Source organism: Erpetoichthys calabaricus, chromosome 3, assembly GCF_900747795.2.
Source record: "Erpetoichthys calabaricus chromosome 3, fErpCal1.3, whole genome shotgun sequence".
NCBI lineage: Eukaryota > Metazoa > Chordata > Cladistia > Polypteriformes > Polypteridae > Erpetoichthys > Erpetoichthys calabaricus.
In genome coordinates this window covers 110764031-110789769 of record NC_041396.2, presented here as the reverse complement: position 1 = coordinate 110789769, position 25739 = coordinate 110764031, and the positions used below count along the sequence as shown (strand labels likewise).

At 37.9% G+C, this 25739-nt stretch overlaps 1 protein-coding gene across 2 annotated transcripts; it reads right to left on the bottom strand.

Moving 5' to 3' along the window:
• Window positions 1–9606: 9606 nt before the first annotated feature.
• vip (vasoactive intestinal peptide) lies at window positions 9607–18510 on the bottom strand. 2 transcript variants are annotated; one of them, XM_028799145.2, is made up of 7 exons: window positions 18312–18510; window positions 17768–17884; window positions 16689–16811; window positions 16238–16342; window positions 14055–14186; window positions 13394–13505; window positions 9607–10522 (listed from the first exon to the last, which is right to left on the bottom strand). In XM_028799145.2, exons 2-7 carry the CDS (start codon window positions 17872–17874, stop codon window positions 10514–10516), a joined length of 588 nt encoding a protein of 195 aa, XP_028654978.1. In that variant the 5' UTR covers window positions 17875–17884; window positions 18312–18510; the 3' UTR covers window positions 9607–10513. The 2 variants fall into 2 exon arrangements, with proteins under 2 accessions (XP_028654978.1, XP_028654980.1); XM_028799147.2 differs by lacking the exon at window positions 16689–16811.
• Between the last annotated feature and the right edge of the window lie 7229 nt (window positions 18511–25739).

The following is a 25739-nucleotide window of genomic DNA, read 5'->3' as shown; positions in this document are numbered from 1 at the left end:
ACCTATCCTTGGCCAGTTTTGCCCATTTCTCTTTGCAGCACCTCTCAGGCTCCATCAGGTTGGATGGGAAGGCGTCGGTGCACAGCCATTTTAAGATCTCTCCAGAGATGTTCAATCAGATTCAAGTCTGGGCTCTGGCTGGGCCACTCAAGGACATTCACAGAGTTGTCCTGAAGCCACTCCTTTGATATCTTGGCTGTGTGCTTAGGGTCATTGTCCTGCTGAAAGATGAACCGTCGCCCCAGTCTGAGGTCAAGAGTGCTCTGGAGCAGGTTTTCATCCAGGATGTCTCTGTACATTGCTGCAGTCATCTTTCCCTTTATCCTGACTAGTCTCCTAGTTCCTGCCGCTGAAAAACATCCCCACAGCATGATGCTGCCACCACCATGCTTCACTGTAGGGATGGTGCCAGGTTTCCTCCAAACATGACGCCTGGCATTCACACCAAAGAGTTCAATCTTTGTCTCATCAGACCAGATAATTTTCTTTCTCATGGTATGAGAGTCCTTCAGGTGCCTTTTGGCAAACTCCAGGCAGGCTGCCATGTGCCTTTTACTAAGGAGTGGCTTCTGTCTGGCCACTTTACCATACAGGCCTGATTGGTGGATTGCTGCAGAGATGGTTGTCCTTCTGGAAGGTTCTCCTCTCTCCACAGAGGACCTTTGGAGCTCTGACAGAGTGACCATCGGGTTCATGGTCACCTCCCTGACTAAGGCCCTTCTCCCCTGATCGCTCAGTTTAGATGGCCGGCCAGCTCTAGGAAGAGTCCTGGTGGTTTCGAACTTCTTCCACTTACGCATGATGGAGGCCACTGTGCTCATTGAGACCGTCAAAGCAGCAGAAAGTTTTCTGTAACCTTCCCCAGATATGTGCCTTGAGACAATCCTGTCTCGGAGGTCTACAGACAATTCCTTTGACTTCATGCTTGGTTTGTGCTCTGACATGAACTGTCAACTGTGGGACCTTATATAGACAGATGTGTGACTTTCCAAATCTTGTCCAGTCAACTGAATTTACCACAAGGTGAACTCCAATTAAGCTGCAGAAACATCTCAAGGATGATCAGGGGAAACAGGATGCACCTGAGCTCAATTTCGAGCTTCATGGCAAAGGCTGTGAATACTTATGTACATGTGCTTTCTCAATTTTTGTATTTTTAATAAATTTGCAAAAACCTCAAGTAAACTTTTTTCACATTGTCATTATGGGGTGTTGTGTGCAGAATTCTGAGGAAAAAAATGAATTTAATCCATTTTGGAATAAGGCTGTAACATAACAAAATGTGGAAAAAGTGATGTGCTGTGAATGCTTTCCAGATGCACTGTACATTCTATTTTTCTTTTCATTTTGTCATGGGTACTCATATTCACCCTTGGCAATGGGAAAAACCACGGTGAAACCACCGATAAAGGTACACTGGGACTAAGCTCATTTTTACATATCCCAAGATTTTTTGTTCATTCATTTCCCAACCATCCAAAGCTAAATACAGTATCTTATTACTATTGTTTTCCCAACAGTCCTCAAGTGTTGCTGTTACTGGATGTCTGTCTTTGTGCCCACTCACATTAGTCCAGCAGACCACTGCAAGTTGTGTTCTACATAAATACAACTGTATCTCTGCCATTTCTACTAAAATTGCCGTTACTGGAGAGGATTTCACAACACCACTACATATTCTCAGAGCATGTGCTTGTATTTTATCTAGGGGTTTTAATACTGCCCGTGATGCTGACCCATATGCAATCCATCCATAATCAATGAATGACCTAATAGTTTCAGTAAAAAACTGTTTAAGGGACAGATTATTTGCACCCTAATCACACCCAAGACACCATCTTCCTGGCACTGCCCACTTTTATGGCATATGAATGAAAGTAGTGGAGCCTGCTCTGGGTGCTGCAGAGGGGCTAAGCTTCCGTGGGCATTTTCCTGAACTGTGGGCAAAAAGACAAGATACAGCTACTGACAGGACCTCCTTTCAACATGAAGTGGTATCACTTACCTCAGAAGAGGCAGAAGATGGATCCCCAGGAAGGAAGTGAGGAAGTGGATAACCTCCCAGCAGTAAATGGGACTACTTAGGCAGTTCTGAGTGATTTAGAATTTGTAGAGGGAGAAGTACTGTTCAGATTAAACAGGTTGAAATCAAATAATCACCAGGACCAGATAATATTTAAACTCGATTTCTTAAGGTAGCTAGAAAGTACATGTATAAACCCTTGACACATATTTTTAGGAAGTCACTGTGCACTGAAAATGGCAAATATTATCCTACTAGCAAAATACCCGCGCTTCACAGCGGAGAAGTAGTGTGTTAAAGAGGTTATGAAAAAAAAAGGAAACATTTTAAAAATAACGTAACATGATTGTCAATGTAATTGTGTTGTCATTGTTATGAGTGTTGCTGTGTTTTATATATATAAAATACACACACACACACATATAAACATATATATACATATACATATACACATATATATACATATCTACATATATATATATATATATATATATATATATATATATATATACATATACACATCCACATATCAACATATATATATACACATATATACACACACACACGCTTTATGGGTGATGATTGTTTTACTCTTTTTATCTTTATTTTATTTTATTGTAGAATCAACTCCTATCTGCGCACAGCAGGGCAGCCGTGGGCGGATGCGTATGGTTTATTCACTCCATGTTATCGTGAATTGCGCTGTCAGTGGTATTTTGATAAAAGAATTTGAACAACATATAAGAAGCGTATAAATTATTAAACAGTAAAACATTAACATTTAAGAAGTAAAGTTACATTAAGTACTACTGCAGTGCCTTCGGGTATACCTCATTTTTTGTTTGCCCATTACATGCTTAAATGTATACATTTTTTGGTGCACCTACCGGAGAACACGCGACATATAACCGAGCGTGGGAGAAGCATGGATTTTAAACACGCGTTGAGTTCATCTGCTGGTCTCCCTCGTGGAATAACTGGTAATGTTTGACTAAAGCGAGTAAAACGACATTACCTCCTATTTTTTTTTTTACGATCTCTGAGATGTTGCTTTTTTCGGTTCAAGGCTTCATAAGCTCTTTTATGTTGTATGGTGTACTTATCCCAAACCATCATCTTTGAATGTTGCAAGACTTTCGCCTTGTATGTAGATCGGGGTAATTACATTCATTGCATTCCTAGTCTGAATCACAATCTGATTGTATGGGTGGTTACCTGGCACTGTAGGGTTGCCACCCGTCCTTTAAAATACGGAATAGTGCCGCGTTTGAGAATGAAATTGCGCGTCCCGTTTTGAATCAATACTGGACGGGATTTATCCCGTATTTTTTTTATCATTTTTTTTTTAAAGCAGCGTCTCATGCAAATCATCCCACACGCATTTTATGAAGATGCCTCCTTTCCTACTTTTGATTGGGTAATACTTGATGTCATCGTTAGTTTGATTGGTGTTTTTAACTGTCCAGTGAGGAGGGTGTGTCTTTTAAGTACAGTCTGCAAAGTGTTGGCACTGAGATGTGGCGTCAGCGCCATAGTTGAAGCCCCTAACGTTGCGGTCAGCAAGTCGGCTAACATCCGCCATGTGCCGTCTTTCAGTTGCGAGAAGCAGATCATAGAATGGTTGAAACTGTTGCCCCTAACGTTGCGCCACGGCGTGTGGTTCGTTTATACCTCGTGTCTTCTCATTAAACTTTTATCTCGCGAATATGTTATTGCAATCCGCAGCGGGAGCGTTTCTATAAACTTAATTTAAACTTATGTTTTACACCGTGCTTTGTTTCCCTTATGAACATGCTTGTATGCTTAACTCGGTCAGTTCTCAATTGTTTAATTAATTTTTTGCTCTTCGCTGTTTGCGGCTGTTCCTCCATTTCCCCCTACTTCGTTCTTTTATCTCGCGAATATGTTATTGCAATCCTTAACGGGAGCGTTTCAATAAACTGATTGAAAATAGTTTTGCATTTACCTTTTTAGTAAAAGGCGAGCTTTTAAGCCTGAGAAATCACCCCGTAAATGCACACGTTTAATTGGACATGTGTTAATATGTATGGTTACACAGTATTAAAAGACAGTGAACAACGTCAGTTACCTTTGTTCCCGCGTTTGATAAAAGGTGAGCTTTTAAGCCTGACAAATCACCCCGTAAATGCACACGTTTAATTGCACATGTGTTAATATGTATGCTTACACAGTATTAAAAGACAGTCAAAAATTAACGTCATTTACCTTCGTTCCCACGTGCGACTCGTGCTGTAAATCTCTTCCTTGTTTTTAGTTCACGTGATTACGTAGGAGGCGTGATGACGCGATACGTGACTCCGCCTCCTCCATTACAGTGTATGGACAAAAAATATGTTCCAGTTATGACCATTACGCTTTGAATTTCGAAATGAAACCTGCCTAACTTTTGTAAGTAAGCTGTAAGGAATGAGCCTGCCAAATTTCAGCCTTCCACCTACACGGGAAGTTGGAGAATTAGTGATGAGTGAGTCAGTCAGTCAGTGAGTGAGTGAGTGAGTGAGTGAGTGAGTGAGTGAGTGAGTGAGTGAGTGAGTCAGTGAGGGCTTTGCCTTTTATTAGTATAGATTATATAAAAAGGGTGACTGAGCAGATCCTAGCAACTGTAGGCCAGTGAGTTTAACTTGTATTACAGGAAAATTAATGGAAGAAATCATTAAGGATAAGATTGAGCTGCTCAAGGCAAGTAGAAGACTTTTTCTGAACAGTCAGCATGGGTTCAGAGGAGGGAGGTCTTGTTTTACCAACATGCTGGAATTCTATGAGGAAGCAACAAAAGGATATCTTCAAAGTGGAGCATATGATATTATTTATCTTGACTTTCAGAAAGCGTTTGATAAGGTGCCATTTGAGAGCTTGGGCATCAAACTAAAAGAAGTGAGAGTTCAGGGTGATATTTATAGATGTGTGCAGAATTGGCTCAGACTCAGGAAGCAGAGGGTGATGGTGCAAGGAACCTCATCAGAATTGGCTGATGTTAAGAGTGGTGTTCCACTGGGGTCAGTGCTAGGGCCGCTGCTATTTTGAATATATTGTCATACATGTGCATTTTGGAGGCAGCTTGAGGGTCTAACTAAGATTAAATCACCAGGACAGGGGCTAAATGAGTGGACTACCACTTCTTCTCCCACCCAACCCCACCCTTTTTCAGATCCTCCGAAGAGAATAGCCAGACCTAATCTTCCTCTTCTGGTTCCTCACCACGCCCATGTTGACCTCATTTCCTGCAACTACCTCATTATCCTGCCTCTTCCTTTTTTTGGGGGCTATTTAACCGCCTGCACAACCTTTGTTTTCAGTCTTTCTTTTGTTGGAGACTCGGTCTATAATGATTACTCTGCAGAATTGCCATTAAAGTGTTGTTGTTTTCTGTACAATATATGGGGTGGATCCCCACAAAACCTTTTGTGCCTTTGGCCCTCTTTTACAATATATAAATGGTTTAGATAGAAATATAAGTAAAAATCTGGTTAATTTTGCAGATGATACCAAAATAGGTGGATTAGCAGATAATTTGGAATCTGCTAAATCATTACAGAAGGACTTAGATAGCATACAGGCTTGGGTAGATTTATGACAGTTGAAGTTTAATGTCAGTAAATGTCTAGTATTACACATAGGAAGTAAAAATATTAGGTTTGAATTCACAGTGGGAGGTCTGAAAGTCAAGAGTACACCTTATGAGAAGCATTTAGGAGTTATTGTGGACTCTATGCTATCAACCTCCAGACAGTGTTCAGAAGCCATTAAGAAGGCTAACAGAATGTTAGGTTATATGGTATAGCACGATGTGTGGAGTACAAGTCTAAGGAGTTTATGCACTGGTGCAGCCTCATCTGGAGTACTATGTGCAGTTTTGGTCTCCAGGCTACAAAAAGGACATAGCAGTGCTAGAAAATGTCCAGAGAAGACAGATTAAAAGAAGATTAAGAGCTGATATGAATGAAGTGTTTACAGTTATGAAGGTAATCAGTACAGTGGATCGAGACTGTTATTTTAAAATTAGTTCATCAAGAACAAGAAGACACAGCTGGAAACTTGTTAAGAGTAAATTTCGCACAAACATTAGGAAGTTTTTCTTTACACAGAGAACCATAGACACTTTCAAAACTAGACTTGATGTTTTTTTAGAATAGTTAAGTGGATAGGACTGGGAAGCTTTGCTGGGCTGAATGGCCTGTTCTCGTCTAGATTGTTCTAATGTTCTAATGCGAGACAATATTGAGGACATATTTGTTCACTGTATGCTTACTGAGTGATGCTTACATTAATTTCTAGATACATTTGTTTTTTAGCTTTACGAATAATTATATATCTCGAACAGCTGGAGAAGAGAGCTGGTGCACTAGCACCTTGTGTGTGTTTGTACTTCTCCTGACATTGAACTAACTTGTACTGAGGATCTCTTTTGTTGTTCAGAGTGGCTGTTGGATGAGTAAAAGTAGAACATATACTCTCTCAAGGTAATTTTGAAACAGTAACCTAATCTGTAATTGACATTTCACAGTTTTTCTGTTTTAAAATAAGCAAGTTTGCAAATTACCAATGTTTTTAATAGATGGTGTGAATTTTGTGTTCAGTGTACTCTATTAAACATATGTTAATGGAAACTGAACTTTCCTGACAAATTTCTTTGAAGAATAATTATACCAAATTTCAACAAAATTTGTCTACTGTGAGCCAAGTGGTTTTATCCAGATAGACAGACAGACATAGAAACCGCAGTAGGTGCATTTTACATTATAAGTGAACACACTTAAAAATCAGATAACAGCATAATCACAGGTTTTAAATAAGGGAAAAATATAAACTCAATTTGCATTTGGTTTAAGACACACAGTTTAATTATCACTGACCTTTTATTGTGTTAATGTTTGTAGATCATATCATAACTGAAAAAGCAAAAAGTCAGGAATAAAAATTTGAAGAGAAGAGGAAATTTAAAGTGCTGGAAAAGAAGAGCTGCAAAGATGAATCAGAGGGAGGAAGCAGACAGGGTATGTAGAAAAACAGGCATGTAATCCTAGAAAGCTTGGTCTAGTGACAAGGATAGTGGAAAAGAACTGTAAATCTGAAAAATCTGTATAATGGGAGAAGGGAAGAAGAGAAGTGAAACTTGAATGAAGACACAAAGTAGTACTGTTCACTGAATAACATGTTGAAAAAATAACAGGAAAGCCATCAATTATAGGTATGGGAAAATAGATGTTAAACATTTCACGGCTTGATCCTAGGATGTTTCTGTATAGAATCAGCAATATGGACAAGAAACTAATTACTGTACATTTTTATGTGACCTTTTACCTAGTCATTATTGTAATGAGCCCCTTCCTCATGGTAATGGGAGAAATGCCTGAATCTCTTCTTGTCATGGGTCATTGCAGCCTGGGGCTAATTATCAGCCACACCGGGCAAATAGTCTCACCGGTCTACCTAAACAATTGACTGTAGTCTGTGAGAACAAGTTCAGCCGCTCTCCATGAACACTAACAGAACAAGAGAACTCCATATAGAAGGCACCCTTCAGGGGATAAAGCTATGTTTCAGGTAGTTCAGGTACCACTCTGCCACAGTTCATGGGTAATGGTGGTAGGGAAGGAAGCAACAAGTACTGTATTTGAAATGTGGATGTTTCTGCGAGGGCACTCCTACAATTTGGATGTCAGTGCCCCCCTTCACTGCCTATTGGGGTTCTATAAAAACCCTCAGTGCCCCTACCAGCACTTGTGGTTCATCTGTTCTTCTGCTGGGTTGTCCAGTTTATGATTTAGTAATAGAAATTCCCCATCATCAGGACATGACAGTTTAAACAAATCTTCTTGATATTTTTCAAACATTGCACATTTTCACACTTAGATTCCTTCACCATGGCTTATTTCTTTTGTCTTTATCTTGGGCACTTTCTTTTCAACTCCGGTATCCTCACCAACATGGAGTTCATTCTGTTTCTGAAGAAAATTTGCACTAAATTTCTCTCTTTCTTGTATTTTTAATCAGGCCTTTCAGTTTCAAAGCAGTTAACACGTTACAACAGAAGCTTTAATGGCTTGTTATAGTTAATTTATTAGTAATTTATTGCTATGTAATCTAAACAAAGCCTTTAGTGACATTTTTGATTGTATGTGTTTTTGAAAGTGTTGTCACTGGTACTTTATAAGACTTATTAGCTCCAAACAAAGTCTAGGGTATGGTTGAAAATCATCCATCCCTCCATCCATTATCCATGCAGGTTAGGTGCATTGATGATCCTAAATTGTCCCTAGTGTGTGTTTGGTGTGTATGTGCATGCCCTGCGGTGGGCTGGCGCCCTGCCCGGGGTTTGTTTCCTGCCTTGCGCCCTGTGTTGGCTGGGATTGGTTGTAAATCATGCAATTGATTAATAAATTCACCTAAGTAGACTCTAATTTAAACTGTTATTAGAATATACCCATCCATTTGAACCTGCTTAATCCAGTTTACAACATGTGGGATACAGCCAGCCATCTTAGCAGCACTGGGTATGATGCTACAATCAGACCTGAAGGGGGCATCCATCACAGTGCATACACAGACTCACTACTAAATTTACTCATACCAGTCAAATTTGTAGTCAATAATCAACCTAACCTGCATGTCTTTGGGATGTTGGGACTAACAACCAGATAACCTGTGGGGAAAATGCATGAAGAGAACATACAAAATCCATGGAGAAAACGACAGGACTGGGATTCACTCCTGCATGGGCTGTAAGACATTAGAGTTAGCCACTCTAGCAGCCTCAAGGCTAAATAAATGTACTTTATCTACTGTAAACCCAACTTCTGAAACCTCTAAGCCCATAATTCACATGTCTCTCACAGTGAAAAGGCAACACTTTACTCTGTACTCAAATGTGGCACTTGGTGTCACGGCCCACCTGCCAAGTTGTTTTGCCTGCCTAAGATAAAGTCATCCCTGATGGAGGATCACAGGAATCATGGGATAGAAGGGTCCTTTCATCGGATTGGCTGGCTCAGCACTGACTCAGCTGTGGAATGGCCAAATGGGGAAGCCAGCTAGATAGCCGAGGTCTCCAAGACTCTAAACAAATCTAAATCATATTATGGAATATCATCTACTGTTACATTCTGCTCCGTACTTGTAAAATTTTTATTTTTATACTGTATTGAGGATTACTTGTGTTCTGTGTATTGTATTGTATTGACCCCCTTCTTTTTGACACCCACTGCACGCCCAACCTACCCGGAAAGGGGTCTCTCTTTGAACTGCCTTTCCTAAGGTTTCTTCCATTTTTTCCCTACAAGGGTTTTTTTTGGGAGTTTTTCTTTGTCTTCTTAGAGAGTCAAGGCTGGGGGGCTGTCAAGGGGCAGGGCCTGTTAAAGCCCATTGAGGCACGTCTTGTGTGATTTTGGGCTATACAAAAAATAAATTGTATTGTATTGTATTGTATTGTATTGTATTGTATTGTATTGTAATGTGAGCAATGCACACTCACTGGCTAAGTGTGTAAACATTATTGTTTAAGGGGAGAAATCTATGTTTTCAAACCAATACAACCAATATGAATAAAGGGAACATTTTTGCATCAATAAAACTTTCTTTTTTATTATTTGTAACATATTTCAGAAGTTACATTCATCTTGAAAAAAATACATAAAGAGGGAAATCAAAGGTGTTTCAAGTGTACTGGAATACAGAGTGATATTTTCCAAAAGTAAACATTATACTCTTTTTTTTGTTAGTTGACCATGTCTAATAAAATATATATTATTTTTGTAAATACCTAGCAACTTCACAGATTAATTGTGTTACAAATCTGTATTTTGTTCAATTAGTGTTTTGGTTTAAAACTGGTAACTCCCACACTCAACATTCTTAGCAATCTGCTGTAGAAAATAACGCTCACATCCTATCATGAAGTCATTTGTGCTGCTGTAACGAGTGATCAGATTATCATTGCCCAGCGTATTAAATACTCACTATAGAATTATATTATTAGAAGCACTGCTCTTCACATCTCCATAGTGAACAACCTGTGTGTGTCAGCGTTGCACAAAATGACTTTGTAGAGCTTGTTCTTTATTTTTTTAACCCTTAAATTAGTAAATACCATCATGTTCTATACTTAGCTAACAAAATAACATCTCCACAACACTGAGCACAATCTACAGACCCGAGCTTTCTGAGAATGTTTACTTCAGCAGTTCAGAATTAAGCAGCTTTACAATTCTTATATCAATGCCTTTATTCAATTAAGGATTTACATCAGTTTAGTTCATCCTGTAGTTGAGAACTAAAGAATAGCATACATATTTACAGCCTGAGGCATAGCTCTTGAAATAAATTATAATATTTACATGTATCTTTATATATAAGAAACAAAATATATCATAATTTCAAATTTGGTTTTAGTACCGAAGTTCTCTCCTTTGTAAAAGTTTGAAACGGATAAGAATGTAACTGCATCATGTGATTCCTTCCAGAGGGTCCAGTTCAGAGGGTCTGAAAAAAACAAAGACCACTGCTTAATAACATAATGTTCAAATAAGAAATAACTAATTTTCAAGATATTGTACCCATTAAACATTTAGGTTTCCATGTTTTTAGTTATCTTGCTCTGATCTAATACCGTACACTCTTAAAGATAATAGGTCTTTAATGGCACTTTGTGGCTGTTCACTGGGTTGTGTGGTTCTTTGTAGGACTGCTGCTTGACAAGGTACGATTTCATTCTGGGATGGGTTCCTAGCATATGAAGTTGGTTCTTTATGCTTTGAAAAACTTCCTAATATGTAGAAAAAAAAGACTGAAATCTTTAATGTGTAGTAGAGTACCTAGCAGGACACTAACAGTTAAGAAAACCTGGGCTTAGACTGTGTTATTGTATACAGCAAGAGTCTTTTTAAAATTAGGACCCACTGGTATATCACAGACATGTTACCATCTATTTATGGTTATCTATTGTGTGGAGCCTGCTATGGAGCTAAATAAATAAAAGTTTATTTCTGGAACCTTGATATGGGTAGGTTTTTTGGAAACCAAAAATCATTCCCCTGTGGCTTCACTCTGAACAACCACTAAGGCACCTTTATTTTCAAGAGTGTATGTGTAACTCTTCTAATGTGGCTAACAGTACAAAAGTCATAAATGTTTAAAAATGGCACCATACTTTTGGAATACTGTTGCCCAGTAGTTTACATTCCTGTTCAGAGTGGCTCCTGCTTTCATTCAATGAATGCCTCAGTTAGTGTTCTTGTTTTACTTTAAACCATTTGTGTGGTGAGCTGGTTTCTTCCTATTTTCAGTTAGTCAGGAATACACTGCGTTGTGTGTGTGTGTATGTTTTTATAAAGGCACGTGTTTTGTAGAAATAAAGACTGTGAACTTCCTAGAGATTCTTCTATCTTGTGTCTGTCAAAATACTTTGTTAAGTAGTAGTAGTAGTAGACATATTGTCATGTGCACAGCGTACAGTGAAATTCTAACCATCATGCAAGACAGTCCCACTCTCCGGCTCCAAGATGAACAAGAATATATTACAATGCAGAACTTCTTTTCATATATAAGAAAACAAAACCCTTGCCATGGATGCAGTAGTAGACACATTATGATGAGTACACAATGTATAATAAATAAGCTCTTTTTCTACTGGATGAATTATTATTTGTTTCATACCCATGCCTACTAAAAACTAGAATGAGATGTGCAACACAAAAGCGAACCTTTAGTGAGGAGAGTGAGTGCAGAATAATAATTCTTATGATTATAATATTGAATCTGTTTTGTTTTCGTTTTGAAAAGTAAATTGCCACAACTCATCTCCTCACCTAAAACTGCTTCTCCTGGTGAGGGTCGTAGCAAAGTCAATTGTAACTTAGATAAAGAAATAAACAGAACGACTGGCAGCCATGGGTATTTCCAAAGTACTGCTTTGCAAAGTAGCTGCTTTACTCAAATATCAAACAGGCCCTTGCAGCAATGTGAATTGCAAAGTCATCATTCAAAACATATAACATAGTTACTGTGCTGTTAAGATAGTGTAATAGTATTTTAAATATAAAATGAGAAAGTGGATTATAATGTTAATATTGTGATGGTTCGTCTTAAATAAAGCATTTATGTACATGTGCCTACATTATATTCTGTGTATTCATACATCCATACATCTATTTTAAGAAGCTCTGTTTCTGTTACGGTATCACAAAGAGCCTTGGTTGTCTTTGCCTAATGTCTAATATTTTAGAATTGGAAAAAGAGGATTCATTAGATAGATAGATAGATAGATAGATAGATAGATAGATAGATAGATAGATAGATAGATAGATAGATAGATAGATAGATAGATAGATAGATAGATAGATAGATAGATAGATAGATAGATAGATAGCCTTATTGATGAGTCTCAGAGCACCTCACAATCTTTATTTCCTACTTCCCGGAGTGCTGAAGTACTCACAACATTACTGTGTGCCTGAGATAATAAAAGTTAGAGAAACCCACCAAGTGCTGTATAAACATATAAACATCCCCTATGTGTTTTCTTACTGCATCTGCAAATGGGCCTGTCTGAAAAACTAAACAAAAGCTAAGTGTATTACACATTTTTTTTTAAGTTTGCTCAACATCAGAAGTCACAAAGGTGTTTTGAAACACACTGTAATGATCGAACACATTATAATGTTAACATTGCCACTCTTCGAAATGAACAGAGTAGTGTCCTTGGTGTCATTAGCCATTGCAGGGTGTGAGCATCCCAGTAACATTTCTCCTCTGTCTAATAAACATGGGCCCACACCAGTGACTAATAAGAGAAAAGCTTGTTTTTTTTTTCCAAATAATGGCCAATTCTTTCACGAGCCAGTATTCAGTGTCTTCTGATGAAAGGACCTTGCAAGGATCAGCTAATATTGCATTGTGACACCAATTAAGCATTTTGAACAATTTCTTAAAGAATATCAAAGTTGAGTCCGATAATAGCACAGTAATTCAGTGTTGACCGAAGTAGCACTTCATTAATACAGTTCATGATGATTTCACTTCTGATTAAATCATTACTTAATGAGATTACTTATTTAAGCATAACATAAAGATATCTGTTTTTCTTTAAAGAGTCTACAGCAGATGTTATTTCATTATTGCTTAAATCAAATCAGCTATAATTATAATTACTGCCATATATTTATTTAGGCAGCATTAAAACACAGAAAATGTTAAATAGTTGCAAATATATTCTATAATTATCTTTTTCCTATTCTACCTTGACCAATACGTTAGGCTGTTTTCCCAACCGAATTTTGTGTATTGGAACACTGCGTCTTAACACCAGAATCACAGAACGACACATCAGTGCTTAGTTAAATTGTCTCTTCTTACCAGGGGGATGTGATTCAGCAGATCATCAACTGTAACGTCGTCTAAGTTTTCCGAGAAGTTTTCATTGATGCTCGCATCCTCCGGAAGGCCTGCTGGATTCATGTCTTCCTGGCTGTTTGAAGAGAATAAATGACCGTGATTCAGTACAAGTGTTGTGAACATGTTAATAGGAAACTGTTCTAAAGAAGAAGACTCTGCTCATATCTCCCACCACTAAATGATCCAATATGAAAACATACATGGAGTTCAAGAGAAGATAAAGAGTCAGCGTTCATCAGTGAGGCCTCCTTCCATCTCACAAAACAAATTCTGTCTCAATGAGTTATTAATCATTAATCTATGTACAATATCTAAAGTTCTGAGACAAAATAGTTTTCTTCATGTTAAAACTGATTATGCTCCTTTTAGCCTTTTATTTTTAATCACTGTGCCATTTTATGTAAACTGCCTATAAGGTTTATTGTGCAATGTTGCCCCTGAAGAGCTTTTTATATGATCTCATTATCTCGTTCTCTATGAAAGGTTCTCCATAGCAAAGTGAGAAACTCATAGAAAGGACAAATACCAAAAATATACAAATACACAAAACTTTCCTTTTAATATAAAGGCACTCAAACTTTTCTCATAGATTCAGCCATCAATATAAAACAATGTGCCTTACCTCCTCTTCCCAGCCAAAACAGAATTTAGGTACTTCTTTACAGCCATTTGTTTTCGAAAGCGACTGTAGTTGTCTGTGAATATGGCATCAGAATGGCGCTTAACAGGCATCTGTTCATCTAAAAGGTCATTGCTAAGAAGGAAAGAGAAACAAAGACAAAAGTCATTAAAGAAAATGAAACACATATTAACATGTCAGAATGTCATCAGTGACAGAATGCACATTACCATTCAAAAAGAGTGCACATTAATTCAATTTTAAATTAAGAAATAATAATCGTGCCTGTTTTAAAACATGCACTTTTCACAAAGTCTAATCTTAGCAACACATACCATTATTATACAGTAATTGAAATTTTAAAATTTACTTGAGTTTTGATTAAACAGCATTTAGTCTGACTTTATATGCTGACTTATATGGTGTTTTAGCATTATCATTATTATTAAATTGATTTTCTTGCTTTTATGTACCTGAAAAATATTGATTATTTTTCTTGAAGAAAAGCTTTGTGACTGTTGATCCTGACAGACACTATAGTCTATAAATTTTGAATTTTAAACGTTATTTTAATAAAGACGAAGTTAAATACAAGGATATTTGCTCCACATGATAGTTAAAAATATTGTATTGAATGAGTGAGTGCTTTGCAAAACTAAGCCCTAAAATATATTCTGAATATTAGGACTCTGGAAATTTGACATTTCAATAAATATTCTTGTTGTAAAGCCAGGAATAATTAATGGACATTGAAAACGATCATGTCTGAATTATTATAATGGGAGTTATAGAAGAAAATCATCTAACTTATGCCTGAAATGACCAATATACTCTATATAATTACCTATTTTAACCAATTCGTTACAATTAATTAATTAAAACCAAGGAGATCATTGTCGACTTCAGGAGGCACAGCAGCATATTTACTTTTCTATCAGTTTCATTAATCCACTTCAGTGTCGTGGGGAACTGAAGCTCTTAGTGATCGGCAAGATCATCGACGGCACTCGTGTCCTTTGCAGGTCCAACTAACTTACACTTCAGAAAGGAAAACCGGAGTCGTCGTAGAAAAACCCACAAGAACAACGCGAAACGCTCAAAATACAGTCAGCCAGGGCCGTGCGACAGCAGGACAAATCATAGCTTCTTCTTCTTATTGCCCGGCAGACTGCGATTCCAACTGTTCGTATAGTTTGGTCACTCATAATGCACATGGAAATTCACACCTGAGTAACCTCACACTAAAAGATGCCGGGTCTACGTGTGCGCATGAGGCATTGTGAGAAAAAGACTTGGCAGGTCTTCAAAATAACGGTTCTTTAATGGCACTTTTGTTTACCGGGTTGTGCGGTTACTCTTGGGGTTATTGCTTGACAAAGCACCGTTTCAATCTGGGAAGGGTTCTTTGCATATTAAGTTGGTTCTTTGTGCTGTGAAACACGTCTTCACATGTACAAAATAATCGTTAATATATGTTAGGCAACCTAGCAGAACACTAACAGATAAAGAAAACCTGGACACAGACAGAGCTCTTTTAAAAACATTTACTGAATGTAGCCTGTAACAGATCTACATTAAAAAATATATTTTTTTTTTCTGGAACCTCTTGTGGATGGGAACCAAAAATGATACCCCAGTGGCATCACTCTGATAAACCACTCAGGCACCTTTATTTTAAAAGGTAGATGGCAAGATCTTCCCTTACAGAACCCCAAAAAGAAAAGTCGTCATTGTTAATCTCTCTCATTTTCTTGTTTTGTAGTATAACACAAATTTATATATATATATATATATATATATATATATATATATATATATATATATATATATATATATATATATATATATATTTACTATGGACTTGAAAATGCAGCCATAAAATGATTTCCTCGAAAGAAAACAAAAGTTTTTAACCACTAGCCACTACCGGAGGAAAATGAGCATCCGTTACCCATGTGATTTACCACAAAAATAAAGAACAATTTTCACTGATAAACAGATAAAGGTATGCAATTAATAAAAGACGTTTTTAAAACTATATTCATTAGTTCATATATGAAGTAGATAGATAGATAGATAGATAGATAGATAGATAGATAGATAGATAGATAGATAGATAGATAGATAGATAGATAGATAGATAGATAGATAGATAGATAGATAAAAAATGTCAACCATGCATTTACCTTACTCTTTTCCCAATAAGTGATTCCAGATATCGTCTCGCAGAAAGCTGACCTAATAGTTTGCTATATCCACTTGTGAAAAGGCCGTCTGCGTGTCTTGTAGCTCTAAGGAGATAACAACGCAGTAATGAATTAGTTTATTAGATGGTCGAAGTCAGTCTTTTCATTTATTTATTTTTATTGATCAAGAATACAGACATTTCACTAATACATTCATTTCGTTATAACTAATGGCCTTAAGCCTTATTAACTTGTATGTTACACATAGACGTATATATATATCATATACAACCATCTATCTATCTATCTATCTATCTATCTATCTATCTATCTATCTATCTATCTATCTATCTATCTATCTATCTATCTATCTATCTATATTAGTAATTCTGCTTCTTGCTTTTCAGATTATTTTATTTATTTTTTAAGAAAAAAGGCAGATTAATCATACCTATCCGCTGCATTAGATAAATCATAGTAAAGTTTATAGCTTTCGGGAACAGAATCTTGTTTTGATGTGCTCTTTGTCCAATCGTTATCGCTATCACCATCCAGACCCATTGTACTTCCCAACCTGCAGGATCAGCGATACAGAAACAACCGCAGGTTTAGTTGTCACGTTTCACAACAATGTTTTCCTGGTATTATTATTATTATCCATTCACCCATTTACATAGTCCATTAGGAGGTTCAGGGCTGCTGGGGTACAGAGCCTATCTCTGTACCATCGACTGAAGGTCAACAACCTTCCCTGAACAGGACGCCAGCCTACTGCAATGGACACACACATTCACAATTATTAATTATGTGGCAGTTTAAAGTAGCGAATAAATTTAACATGCACATCTTTCGGGTGTTAGACGAAAACCTCAAACATGGACAGAACGTGCAAAGTCCACACAGCCAGTAGCCAGGGCAGCATTTCTAATTCAGCCATTAGCTGTGAAGCATTTCTAATTCAGCCATTAGCTGTGAAGCAGCCGAACTACTGACTGCGCCAGCCTGCCTCTCTGCCATTATGACTATGCTGCTACTGCCACTTCTGCAATCAGCTTGATTTTGAGGAGGGATTTAAAATCATAAACCTGCAGATTCAGATCTCTTATTCCAGTTCTTAAATTTCAAGTGCCTTATAAAGTGCAGGTAAATTGCATGGGTAATATTAACAATATAAAAAGCTGTACTGAGTCAAATTTGATGTGCTATTTCAGTCTGACGAGAAAAGCGTTCATAAACCATTTTCAGGACTGTCACACGGTATATTAATGCATTATTAATGATTATCTTTCGCTTTATTTTTGAGTAGTAGTTGCCTTTTGATTCAGGTAAAGCCTTATTTTATTGTAGCTCTTATGTTGGTGACAAGCTGCCACTCAACAGAGAGAAAAAACAGCAGCTGGCGCGCTTCAACTAACACAAATGCTTTTAATTGCGTCTCCGCTCTTTTTTAATTTTTTTTTTTTTGTACTACGCTAACTTTATTCTCATTACATTAAACACATGAGTGTTATTATGTAAGGTCAAATTTACCTCATAGATGAGTATGTTCCCAGTGCAGGTAAGCCCATTGCCTTGGAATATAACACACTACACAGGGCTAATAAGAGCAGAATTTGAGAGTTTTTCCTTTGTAACATGTCTCTCAATCTGTAAGAAAGGACGAGTAAATCATTAAACGTACTAGTACTTAACATCAAGAGCAATCAGTTGCTTTGTGAAATTAGTTTTGTTGTTTCTCAATAATAAATAATATCACGCTTAGTTCACTTCTGCAAGTAGCCGCTGCGTAGTAAAGCTGCGATCCATGTCCATTATTTACAATATAAATTACTGTCAGAACTGACCAGGACTCAGAAAACAATACACTTCAAAGTTTAAAATATATTTTGTTAATTAATTTTACGTCATGAAAATGTCAGCATGGGCAAAAGTAGAAAAAAAATTAAAAATGGTTACGTCTAAAAATAAAGCAAAGGTTTGCAGCCCCATACAAACAGGTCTTCTAGGTCCTCTAGATTCTAGGTTATCAGATAAAAGATCCCCATGAGCCACAAAAGAGAAGCGATTGACTTACATTGACAGCCGCTATTTAAAGAGAGCAGGCTATAGAAGGATATCAGGATCTGTCCGTGGTGCTAAAAGCGTCTCTCAGCGTTCTTTGCGCTTCCAAGCTCCGTGTGCACTGCGCGCTCTCGATACTCCGCTGCAACTGAGCGCCACGCAAGGCTCTTCGAAACTCCTCAGTTCGTCGAAGCTTGTGCAGCAGCCTCCCTGGTTTTATACACAATTGATCTCTTCCATGAGAACGTTGAATCCACTCGGATACGTCATCCCCTGTCCCAGCGGAATGGGAGGTTCGTCATTAATTTGTCGGGCATCTGGAAAGGTGCCTGTTTTGGAATTCACTAATCTAGTTATAGACTGTGTGTCATTTTTATTCAATTTGTGAAACTGATCTTTTTGCTAGCATTTCAAGAGATAAGTTAACCCGACTGTGGTGATCGGTTAAACCCGCTTTACACAACAGGGTGAACCTACAGGAAAGTGAAACAATCACGTAAATGATTGGATACTTAATATGGACTTTATCTTGTTTATTATATAATGGTGAAAGCAATAGATAGGAGGCAGCAGTTTCCCTCATAAGGCAGAAAAAGTAGATGCTCCTTATTTTAGGTTTCAGGTAGATGTTTGAATGCTTTCACACACCCACTGTTAACTGCGTATTTAATCCGTATTGCATTCATTTTATTATAATATAAAATAATATAACTGCTGAACTTTATAATACATCTTACTTAACTGTAAACTTACAATCTATAATAGACAAATTGATAATTATATTATTTTTTATTTAGCTGTTGGCAGGTGTTCTGTGAAAAAGCATGAAAGCTGTAGAAGACAAAGTAAAGCTATATGCGTCGGTGAAAAAGATGTGCAAATCCACGTCACGAAGACATTACTCCAGCTCAGTGACGTTACTGGAGTTTTCCATTTCTGATCAAGACATGTCATATCTAGATGATTTGCGCTTTAATGAGAGCCATTTTTTCTATTCAGTTTTAGTATCTACTAGCACTATAGCTGTTCTGGCTTTGAGTGTGTGTAATCTCTCTTGACAATGGAATACCTAGAGAGTATGTTCAAATAAATTTAATCTGTTTAAAGATTACTACTATGGACACACTATTTAATGTACATATAAATTGTTATACATTGTTATACATTGTGTTATTATTATTTTGTTAATTTAATTTTAAGAAACAACACCCTAAAATTTACAAATGAATGTGATAGAATTATAGCTTATTTTTTCCAAATTTATTTTGAACTGCATTAACATTTTATATCATTACCAATACTAAGAGATTTAATGCACTGAACAACTGCAGGAGCATAAAAGCTTTTATCTCATGGACACAAATACAAATAATACCTATATATACTACAAATATATACATACTGTACATACCCCTTTGAAGTGTTCGGCTTTTATTATAATGCAACATTTACAGTTCAATCACAGTTGGCTTTTGTGGCCATTGATCAGAAGAAAAAGATGTTTTAATGCCACAGTAAAAACAACAACTGTTTATTTCTTGTACAGCACAAAATCACACAAGAAATGTGTCAGTGGGCTTTAACAGGTCCTGTTCTTTGACAGCCCTGCCTGCCTTGGCTCTCTAAGAAGAAAAGAAAAAAACTCCCAAAGAAACTTGAAAAAAAGGAAGAATTCTTGGGAAGGGCAATTCAGAAAGAGATTCCCTTCAGGTAGGTTGGACATGACATGGGTATCAATAAATGGGGTAAATACAACACACGAAACAGAATACAAGTAATCCTCTTCACAGAGCTAGATGGCCAATCTATCACTGCCACCTCAGAAATACAATACAATAGTACAAACTACTTTATTCTTGCACAGCAGTCTTCACTAAGTGCAGGCGAAGAGCACTGCTAAACTCTCATGGTAAAATGCAAAAATCAATTATACCACTCACTAAATACAGAACTATCACATATGAGGGTACAGCTTTGTTAAAATACATCAGAAACAAAGTAGAACCTAATTAACATAAATGAAAAACAACGATATCTGTCCATCAGTGAATTGTAGAACGACGACAGGATTATAGAAAAGCCTCGGCAAACAAGCCGCTTCCCGTCTACTGGCCAGTCAGTGTTGGGCTGGCAAACAGGTTGGTACAAAGTAGTCTGAATTAATTACAAATACAAAACACAGAATAACTGATGGCATAAGTATTCACCCTCTTCAAGTCAGTATTTAGTAGACACAGCTTTGGCAGCCATTCCAGCTTTGAGCCTGAGTGAGCAGGTCTCTCTAACAGATTAACACATCTGGATAATGCAATTTTTTTCCCCGTTTTCCTTTGCAAAATTGATCAGGCTTCATCTGATTGCATGGGGATTGTGAGTGAACAGCCTTTTTCAAGACCACCCGCAAATTCTCATTTGGATTGTCTTCTGGATTCTGGCTCAGCCACTCTTGGACATTAACATTGTTATGTTTAAGCTATTCCTAGATAGCCTTTGTTTTATTCTTGGAGTTGTTATCTTGCTGGAATACAAAACTTTTTCCAAGGCACAGTTGTTTTTTTTAACTTTGATTGAATATATTTAAAGTATGTAACATTCCATACAATCAAGTTAAACTTAACAAAACTAAATTTGACTCAACACCCACCCATGAGAAAGAGAGTAAAACTTTGAGAGTAGTAAAGAGAGAAAGAGGTCTTTCTCCCCAATATAAGTGCTTATTCTAAAATATTTTTGATTAGATCCTATTGGGTTTTAAAAAAAAATTTAACAGATCCTCTAAGAGAGATTTTGATTTTTTCCATTTTCAAATAGTACATAACATCAGTTACCCGCTGACTTAAAAAAGTTTGGCTAGGATTTTTCCAGTTGAGCACAGGATTTTGCTGTATTTTGCTGCATTCATTTCACCCTCTTCCATCACAGACCTTCCAGGGCCTCCTGCAGAGAATCTTCCTGATAGCTTAATTATGCTACCACCATGCTTAACGGTGAGGTTGCCATATTTTGATAATATGCAGTATTTGGCAATTGGCATAGAGCAAGCATGGTGTTTACTCTGAGAGCTAAGAAGTTTGGTCTCATCAGACCTTCAAACCTTCTTCCAGCTGATTTCAGATTCTCCAGTGTGCCTTCTGGCAAACTCTAGTCACGATGACATGACATTTTCTTTTAGCAGTAACTTTTTTGTTGCCACACTCATATAAAGCTACAGCTGGAGAGACAGTTGTTGTCTGCACATGTTCTCCAATCTTAGCCACTGAAGCTTGTAACTCCTTTAGAATTATTAGAGGTCTCTTGGTTGCCTTCTTCACTAATCTTTTTGCGTAATCACTGAGTTTTTGTGGCCAGCTTGCCATACTCTCCAATTTCTTAATGATTAATTTAACAGGACTACAAGGGATATTCAGTGACTTGAATATTTCCTTGTATCCATCCACTGACTTGCATTTTTCAATCACCTTTTTATGGAGTTCCTTGGAATATTTTTTTATCTTCATTGTGTAGGTTAGACCATGATACTGACTTGCCACAAACTGGACCATCCAGATAAGGTGCATTTACACTACAATCAAATGGACGGTCTAGACTACAGACTGGTGATCTCCATTTAATGAATTAATAGTGAAATATGTGGACCTTTGGTTCTCATAAAAGGGGATGGAAAATGTAGGCAGAAGTGGCATAATGTGGAAGTCCAAAATTGAGAAATGTTTTATTGGAAAAAAGAAAAGAGTATGCAAAACACAAACCCTCCTTCAGCTTTTGATTTTGGAGTCAAGAACATGCTGCAGGAAAGTCTTACCAGAACAATGAATAAGCCTGACATTTGGTGTGATGGCCAAATGATACAAATCAAACTGAAGAATTGTTAAGGTTTTCCTGTCTATTCTTTTAAGAAGAAGACTCCAGCTACTGTATTTTCACTGTGTAGAAACAATGAAGGAAACACCACATGATTGAAAGGAGAACTTACAATGGATAGGCAGCTGGGTCTGTCTTCTTTGGAATAAATGACTAAATCTCTTTGTGATGGTGGTGGTTGCCGTTGTTTGTAGTGTAGTAGCATTTGATGTTAGACCATTATAATGTCATTGGTTTTGTATATAATTTATCAGGATGTACATTTTTATTTATTGAACCTGTGTGCTTTGTGAATGTCTTTATTTTCAGGCCTTGAAAGTGTTTGTCTAAGTGCGTCATCAGGATGTATAATTTAAGGATTGGCATGGGCTTGAAGTTGGCCTTTGAAGGAGTTTAGTCCACCAATATAATAATAAACCCGGTTTTGAATTGTGAATATGTAGGCACCATGGCTTGGCAGAATATCAATAGAGGCTCCCATGGATGTAAAAAATAAGGAGGTGTGGATACTGCATACGTTATAAATAGTTGGGTCTTGTACTTGCTGTGGAAGTTATGTTTTTTAGTAGTTGAGCAGCGCTCCTCAAATGTACAAAGTATTGTCTGTTACAATTAAATTAGTCTTGCGTAAAAAAGCAGTGAAGAAATGGTTTCTTAACATATGAACCTGTCTGCCATCTGTCTGTTCTTGTAGTTCAACTTGCCTTCTATTTCTAAAGGCGTAATGGCTGTTTGTTTCAATTAAATCCTGTAGTATTTTTTAGCAATTGAGGAAGGATATCTGCATTTTCAGGTATTAGTTAATCACTTTATCAGGTACAGTATGTACATGATAACTCATTGGTCCTCTTTGGCACATGTCTATGGCTTTTAGGTTTCTTTTTACTCAACGCATTTGAACACATATGCACTGTGTCCTGGGGGATTATCAATAGAGGCTCTCATGGATACAAAAGATAAGGAACTGTTGATAGCGTGTGTGCTCTAAATTATTTATTTCTGCACTTCCTATGGAAGTTTTGGCTGATTTCTCACTTTGGTATGTGCGGCATTGTCTCATTGTTTGATGTTGAAACAGGTACTGCTTTTGACCTGACACTGAGCTGAGGTCATGGATCCTGTTGTTTTTCAAGGTCAAATGGTGTATATGACCATGTTTTGTGTTTTTGGAATGTAAAATTGCACAGAAGTTGACAGTGCATTCTGTGTCCCATGGTTGAAATGCGTGTCAGTTACATGTGTAGTTTGTCTCACTGTCAGCAATGATTGCCACTGTTGTTCCTCTTCTTGGGAAGATGATGTGTATCACTTTGCTTTGCAATGAACTTCACAACTTGTACTTGATCCTTAGCAGATGAAGCTTCAAAGTGGCCTGTGCAATGTGCCTCATGGAAACTGAGTGTGGCCATATGGCTGTGCTTTTCCTCTCCATCATGATGCTTGCCATGAGAAGGACCTGAAGCGGCCTGTGCAATGCACTTCACTGAATTATTTGTAGCCGCATCACAGTTCTTGGCGGCACGGTGGCGCAGTGGGTAGCGCTGCTGCCTCGCAGTTGGGAGATCTGGGAACCTGGGTTTGCTTCCCGGGTCCTCCCTGCGTGGAGTTTGCATGTTCTCCCCGTGTCTGCGTGGGTTTCCTCCGGGCGCTCCGGTTTCCTCCCACAGTCCAAAGATATGCAGGTTAGGTGGATTGGCGATTCTAAATTGGCCCTAGTGTGTGGGTGTGTTTGTGTGTGTCCTGTGGTGGGTTGGCACCCTGCCTGGGATTGGTTCCTGCCCTGTGTTGGCTAGGATTGTCTCCAGCAGACCCCCGTGACCCTGTGTTCGGATTCAGCGGGTTGGAAAATGGATGGATGGATGGATCACAGTTCTTTTCCTGTACATCATGTCACTTGCAGCAATAAGTACCCAAAGCGACCCGTGCAATGTGTTTCATTGTGTTATTTGTGGATGTCATGCTGTGCCTTAATTGTTGTTGCCACTGCAGTTCTTTTCCTGTCAGCAATACCATGCACACGCTGCATGCCCCTGCCTTCATTCTGTTTATCTGCCAGATATGAAGTGTGATCAGTCAGCTGTCTTCACGTCAGCTATGTCGCATAGTATGAACCACTCTGGTTTTTCCGTCAACAGCGTTCGCCAACCATGCATTTCTTGTCAGGCAAGATGTGTGGCTGCATGTCCACTTGCCATGAGAAGGAATCACAGGCCAAATTCGGGGCCACCATGGCAGGAACCTCCAGTTCATTGGTCATTTTGCACATGTCACAGCCTAAACTGTCAATTGAGACACAACTCAATGGTTAGGAGTGCATGAGTTTTTGTGTGTCAGGCTGTCAAGCATATTAAGGGGTGAATACAATTATTTTATGTTTTATATTCATAATTAATTGAAATCACTTAGTAGAGATCTGTTTTCACTTTGACATTTTCATCCATCCATCCATCCATTGTCCAACCCGCTGAATCCGAACACAGGGTCACAGGGGTCTGCTGGAGCCAATCCCAGCCAACACAGGGCACAAGGCAGGAGCCAATCCCGGGCAGGGTGCCAACCCACCGCAGGACACACACAAACACACCAAGCACACACTAGGGCCAATTTAGAATCGCCAGTCCACCTAACCTGCATGTCTTTGGACTGTGGGAGGAAACCGGAGCACCCGGAGGAAACCCACGCAGACACGGGGAGAACATGCAAACTCCACGCAGGGAGGACCCGGGAAGCGAACCCAGGTCCCCAGGTCTCCCAACTGCGAGGCAGCAGCGCTACCCACTGCGCCACCGTGCCGCCCTTGACATTTTCAACAATGTCAAAAAATCCAAAATGAATCCAGCGTGATTCAACATTCTATAACAATAAAATATGAAAACATCCAAGGAGTGAGTACTTTTTATAGACACTGACAGGTTCAATAACTTTATATATGTAGGAAATTGTTCTCTGTCCCAGTCAGCATGTCATTTCCTTCATCCAGGCATTTGCAATATATACACATATATACTATACATGGCTTTATTTGGCAGTGTCATACTTAAACATGTGGACGGTGCTCTGAGCTAGTCTAGGAGGATGTGTACCATACATATGCAAAAATGAAATGAACTGAAATATTTATTTTTTGGCACAGTGGTTAGCAGTCTGAAGTCCTTACTCAAGTCTTGGCCTCAGCAGTGTTTGCATATAATTTTCATCCTTTGTACATTATCTCCATGTTCTTCTCCTGCAGTTACTCCAGGTTGTTCTCCTTGTTCAATATGAATGATTGTACATGTATGAGAGTTTTCCCCATCCAGGACTATTTCCTGTCTTGCTGCCACTACTACGAGAAGCCCGATTTGGATAAATGAGTACAAAACATTAATAGACATCTGCCATTACCTATTGATCAAATGTTCTGTTTTCTGTTCTGTGTTCCTTTGTAACTCTAAATAATAGTGTTATTTTAATGAGGTTGTTATTTTCTTCTGTATTCTGTGCATTTGTGGACAATATACACAACACATAATCGCCCATTTTGTGTTTTATCAGTATTGAAGCTATATGTACTACTACTACAACTACTACTACTACTACT

Excerpts from the sequence above, each read along its gene's own strand:
- vip (XM_028799145.2), bottom strand. The coding sequence starts at position 17,874 with ATGTTACAAAGGAAAAACTCTCAAATTCTGCTCTTATTAGCCCTGTGT. Across the intron at positions 16,343-16,688 it reads TTATCTAATGCAGCGGATAG|AGCTACAAGACACGCAGACG; the intron begins GTATGATTAATC and ends TTATCTCCTTAG. Across the intron at positions 13,506-14,054 it reads GTTTTGGCTGGGAAGAGGAG|CCAGGAAGACATGAATCCAG; the intron begins GTAAGGCACATT and ends CTCTTCAAACAG.